The sequence below is a fragment of the Nerophis lumbriciformis genome, linkage group LG32, assembly GCF_033978685.3.
Source record: "Nerophis lumbriciformis linkage group LG32, RoL_Nlum_v2.1, whole genome shotgun sequence".
In the NCBI taxonomy this organism is placed as follows: domain Eukaryota; kingdom Metazoa; phylum Chordata; class Actinopteri; order Syngnathiformes; family Syngnathidae; genus Nerophis; species Nerophis lumbriciformis.
The window spans coordinates 29433668-29439721 of NC_084579.2; the positions used below are offsets into that span (position 1 = coordinate 29433668).

At 40.0% G+C, this 6054-nt stretch overlaps 1 protein-coding gene across 1 annotated transcript in view; it reads left to right on the plus strand.

The window, feature by feature from the left end:
• pcsk5a (proprotein convertase subtilisin/kexin type 5a) overlaps window positions 1-4264 on the plus strand; it is a 112918-nt gene extending 108654 nt beyond the window's left edge. Inside the window, exon 39 of the mRNA XM_061927289.2 lies at window positions 764-4264. Within this exon, the coding sequence (XP_061783273.2) occupies window positions 764-1200 (437 nt within the window). The 3' untranslated portion in view covers window positions 1201-4264. The remainder of the gene's footprint in view (window positions 1-763) is intronic.
• The last annotated feature ends 1790 nt before the right edge of the window (window positions 4265-6054 follow it).

Genomic DNA, 6054 nt, shown 5'->3' on the forward strand with positions numbered 1-6054 from the left:
CCTTATGTGGGCTCTGTACCGAGGATGTCGTTGTGGCTTGTGCAGCCCTTTGAGACACTTGTGATTTAGGGCTATATAAATAAACATTGATGATACATTGAAGCCCCAATACCTCCATTAACCAGCAGAATTGCATTTATTTGCCAGTTTTCCTCTCATCTCTGTTTCTGCTTGTGGGCTCTGTGAGTGTGTGCACACTGACACACTCAACAAGCATTGTATACGTGGAAGTCGCTTCCTCGCGGCCCCGCTGTCAGACACGGCACCGGAGCCAAGCGTGCAGGTTTAACAAGGTTTTTAATGATAATGTTGTCAACAAAAGTTTTCTCTCCTAGTAGAACGTGACTTTTCAGCCACGTCCGTATCCTCTCTCTCCTCCTGCTCCCGGCCGCTTACTGTTAAAGACAAATAATTAGGTTAACACGTACCACCTGGGAAATCTAATCACCTGCCGGCTGTGTCTCGCTGTTGGCACTGCCACGCCCCCGTCTGATGGTGCTCTGTCTTCAGCACCATGGACAGAGGCGGTGACTTTTGCTCCTGCAGGCAGCGCTGGCTACATCTCCCTCCACAGTATAGTACGCCTTTCAATTCATTGGTACCCCAGTACTTTATTAGTACCTGTATATAGTACAACCCTATTAGCAACATTTACTCATATTTTAAATGTAGTTATCAGGAGGTTAACTACAGCCACAGCTGTTAATACTGTTGGGTATTTACCTGCTGACCTTTTGGGTTATAAACCGCCGTGTCTCACCAGGCGAGTGCGTCCTCAGCACCAACTTGGCGTTCCGGAACGAGGAGGAAGAAGAAGAGGCGAGCGGAAATCTGGCGGTCTTCATCATCGCCTGCGTCTTGCTGGTGGCCGCACTCGTCGCCGCCGTCTTCCTCATCCAGCACTCCCGCTCCAAGAGGACGCCCTCCGACGCTCCCGCACGGGGTTACGAGAAGCTGGGCTCCGACGGCCACACAAGCTCCTCCTCCAACGCTTCCCACGGAGGACGCTGCAAAGACACTCAGCTGGTCGACTTCCGCCAACGCCACTCGGGCGGTAAAGAGGAGGAAGATGAGGAGGACGAGGAGGACATTGTCTACATGGGCCAAGACGGAACCGTGTACAGGAAGTTCCGCTACGGACAACTGGGAGAGGACGAGGACGATTTGGAGTATGACGACGAGAGCTACACTTATAGATGAAGCATGGGAGATGTCCCTCATATTAATACTTCAAATAGTATTGTGCAAAAGTCTTGGGTCACCTACAAAACATGTCCTCCGGTCTAAAAGACGCCGTCTTTCGTGTGTGTTGACCAAATACAAACCAGTTCATAAGTGTGTCGCTAAACAAAAAAGCATGGAAACAAACAAATATAATATTATGTTCTGTATTCGTTTTTATGTTCTTTCCCTTATTTAGGGACCGCAATGTCCCTTTGGGACATAGGACCTATTGTATTTTGTGCGTTTTATTATTATTATTATTCCGCCGCCTCTTTGAGCTCTAATTTGACCCTTTTAACATACTTCAAAGCTAACCATATTTGACACACACATCAGGACTGATGAAAATTGCCATCTAATGAAAAAAACCAAACCCCAAAACTCAAAATTGCGCTGTAGCGCCCCCTAGGAAAGAACACAGACAAAACTGCTTGTAACTTCCGGTAGGAATGTCGTAGAGACATGAAACAAAAACCTCTATGTAGGTCTGATTTAGACCTAGATTTCATACATTGACATCTTTCAGCAAAAATCAACAGAAAGTTGGCAATTCTCCCTTCAAAACTACATTTTAGTAAAAAACAGTCACTTTTGCTTCTTTGACCTGTAATTTGACCCCCTTAACATGCTTCAAAACTCACTAAACTGGACACACACATCAAAACTGGCAAAAATTGCGACCTAATAAAAAGAAAAACCAACCCCAAAACTCAAAATTGCGCTCTAGGAAGAAAACACAGACACAACTGCTCCTAGGAGGAAAACTCAAAAACTGGACACACACATCAGAACTGGCAAAAATTGCGACCTAATAAAAAAACCCAACCCCAAAACTCAAAATTGCGCTCTAGGAAGAAAACACAGACACAACTGCTCCTAGGAGGAAAACTCAAAAACTGCCTGTAACTTCCAGTAGGAATGTATTAGAGACATGAAACAGGTCTCACTTAGACCTACATTTCATATATTGACAACCCCCAGCAAAAATCAACAGGAAGTTTGCAATTCCCCCTTCAAAACAAAAGTTTTGTAAAAACCGGTCACCTTTTTTCAAACATTATCTCCTCTGAGCGCGTTTGTCGTTTCGGCTTCAAACTAGCACCGGAGAGAGAATGAACCTTTCTGATTAAAAGTTGACCAAAGAGTTTTAATTACTGTTTCGGTTTGGATTTTATGTGCCGTCAAAGTCGGTCCCGTCCATCGCTGCTTGCAGCTTTAATTTTCTTTTCTTTTTTGATTGATTGATTGAAACTTTTATTAGTAGGTTGTACAGTACATATTCCGTACAATTGACCACTAAATGGTAACACCCCAATAAGTTTTTGAACTTGTTTAAGTCGGTGTCCACGTAAATCAACTCGCACATATTCTCATACTACGGTAAATATTCTCAGCATTTATTCAACCTAAACCGCAAAAAGGACGGGAAGCAGGCAATAATGGAGAGAGGCTTTTGATTCTCTCATTTGAAAACAAATCACTTAGAGCAGGTTAGTATAAAAATGAGCCGGAATTTTTGAATGAAAAAAAACTGCCGTTCTAAATGTGTCCACTAGATGTCGCAATAGCAATTATTTGTATCTTTTTAGATGATGCTACATATGTGCAAAAATAAACCACATGATGTTAATGCACCAGTCGAGGAAAATTATCAAATTACATAAATAATATCCTGTAATTTGTTTCTGATATTATTTTTTTTATCTTGATAGATTGAAAATGAACACCAATGAGTGGAGTGATGAACATTATTACATAATTTATTCAGAAAATATAAATAACGACTAATAAATGATTATCCGCAACATGTAAGTGTAAAAAACAACAACAACATTATGATTTGTACATTTTCAGAATGTGCTTGTTCTATTTTAAAACAAAGAAAACAATCTGAAGTTGTCTTTATTTTTTAAGTTATCGTGCCGTGATTTCACCATTTTTCTCCATGTGGCCCCCGATCTAAAATGAGTTTGACACCCCTGATTTAGAGAATGAATAAGCACTTAACGTATTTTTCGGACTATATTTAAAACCCTTGCGACTTATAGCCCGGTGCGCCTAATGTACGTTAATAGTTCTGGTCGTGCTTATCAACCTCAAAGCAATTTTATTTGGTACATGGTGTAATAAGTGTGACCAGTAGAGGGCAGTCACACATTAGATACGTGTGGACTGCAGGTTGACGCCAGTTCATTCATTATGAGAGACGTTTTTTTTACGATTTTAAAGACGATAAAAAACGTTTGTAAGCCCTCTAAAACAACTTCAAAACCCTCCAGCAAACATTTTATATACACACTGCAAGTCCATATATAATGTAGTAACAGACGCTTTCATAACAATATGTAATATGTTCAATATTTACCGTATTTTGATCATTTGAAACATTTCCAGGACTGATTTATTTTGCGCATTGATTTCTGTTTCCATAGCAGCGCACGTCTGACTTCTGGCAACATGTGTTCGTACTTGTTTTAATAATGGCAGACTTTGTAAACAACAAAGACGACTGTTTTTGGACAAATGAGGATTCACAACCTTATACTTTTGAAGCTAAATATACTGCTGCTTATAGAAGCAAGCACAAAGGAAGAGTGAGACGTTGGAGCAGACGGAAGCCGGGAGAGTGAGGTGAAAGTGTCTTTGACACTATAAATATGGAACTTGGAGCCAAGCTATTTCAACATAAATGGATTGCTTACCCAAAATCAACAGGAAATGTCTCTGGCCAGCTGGACCATACAAAAAACAGTCCATCAAGTGAGTCACTTTAATATCGATGAACCTCAAAGCAATTTTATTTGGTACATGGTGTAGTGATAAGTCTGACCAGTAGAGGGCTGTCACATATAGGATACGTGTGGACTGCAGGTTAACGCCAGTTCAATAAATGACGCTAGCAAGTACCAGTAAGCAAGCAACACGAAAACGTTGATGTTTCATTGAGAATATAGAACATTACACACGGCGCTTAAAAATCCGTCAACATTTTTTAGTACGACTTTGGTAAGGTACGAAGCCGCACCGCTTGATGAAACGCAGACCATCGGAAGTCAGACGTACTGTGCTTCGACAGACGGACAATATGGTGTGTAAGGACCCCAAAATGGCACCTATTAGGAGAAATATTATGCAAAACCAACTTGTCTTACCTACAGGTACCTGCTGTTTAGTACTTGGTATCGGCGTAATTCCCCAAAAATTGCGCCGTAGTCAAAAAGTTACTTTTATGTCTCTATCTATCCTAAAGTTAAAAGTTAAAGTTAAAGTACCAATGATTGTCACACACACACTAGGTGTGGCGAAATTATTCTCTGCATTTGACCCATCACCCTTGATCACCCCCTGGGAGGTGAGGGGAGCAGTGGGCAGCAGCGGTGGCCGCGCCCGGGAATCATTTTTGGTGATTTAACCCCCAATTCCAACCCTTGATGCTGAGTGTCAAGCAGGGAGGTAATGGGTCCCATTTTTAAAGTCTTTGGTATGACTCGGCCGGGGTTTGAACTCACAACCTACCGATCTCAGGGCCGACACTCTAACCACCAGGCCACTTGTGGGGCATTCATTCTCCACTGTTACCATTTCTAATACAAAGTAATGTACTGTTCTAACTTGTATCTGTCTTTAGCACTATTGAAGTGCTAAAAACTACCAGTACAGCAAAGATGATGGGGGTAAGACGCTGTCGAAGTGGAGCCACGTAAATAAAACCGCACACCAAACAGCGCATCCTGAAGAGTCAGAAAGCGTAAAACATAATTTATGTTTTTATTTTTTATTTATTTTAATTTATTTAACATTTTGACTTAAGAACCACCATTACATGTTATGTAGAACACAAGAAAGTGTTTTAAACGTAGTCAAAAATCATAATATGAACCCTTTAATGCGCCTTTTGTGTGAAAATAGATCTGAATAGACCCGTTCATCTGCAGATCGCCTTGTAATCTGGTGCGCCTTATGGTCAGATAAATACAGCACTCGCTCCATTATGGAAGACTTGACAGTTACTTGCATTAATTGTAGTATAGTTTGTTTTATTTTATTGATCATTAGTCATGTGTGAAGAAACCTAAAATGTTGTTTAATATTATTCTTAAAATGTGTTTATATTGTTTAGGTGTTGGCCTCCTTCCGAATAAAGACCTCCAGGCCACAATATGAGGAAGTATTTGTTTTTAATTTGCTGTCCTGCTCCATATTTGCATTCACTGGCTTGTAAATTGAAAATATACAACAAGGAAGGACAGAAGAATTGGGACAGTATTTAAACTATATCAGTTGATTTACTCAGAAGTGTGTCCCAATACTTTTGTGAATGTTGAAATTGTGTTGAAATAAAGTTTTAGGAAAATCCCACCTGGCGATTCATTGACTCACAAAACATAAGAATGGAACATCACAAAAGGTTCAGACACAAGTCTATTTATTAATATACTACAAGTCACATGTGACCATCATTTGTGTACATTAGATCATCAATTAGTGTATCTTTGAGGATACATGCACAAAGGCACACACACACACACAGAAGATATTGTGCTTAATCCTCTTGATGTTTACAGTTTTTCCTAAGAGAAAGTGACCAAACACAATGTCGTACAGTAGCTCATCACTAAAAAGACATAATAGTAGTTAGAAACACTTTCAATGGTCACTTAATTAGGTACACCCACACTAGCAGGGACACTGCCATTGAAGTATTCATGTACTCTAGTATTCATGTTTATTATTGTATTTATCTAGTGTACCTAAATGGTAACAACTGTCTGTATTTTTTAGGATTAAATATCAGAAAGTTTCAAATATATATATATATATTATTTTTTA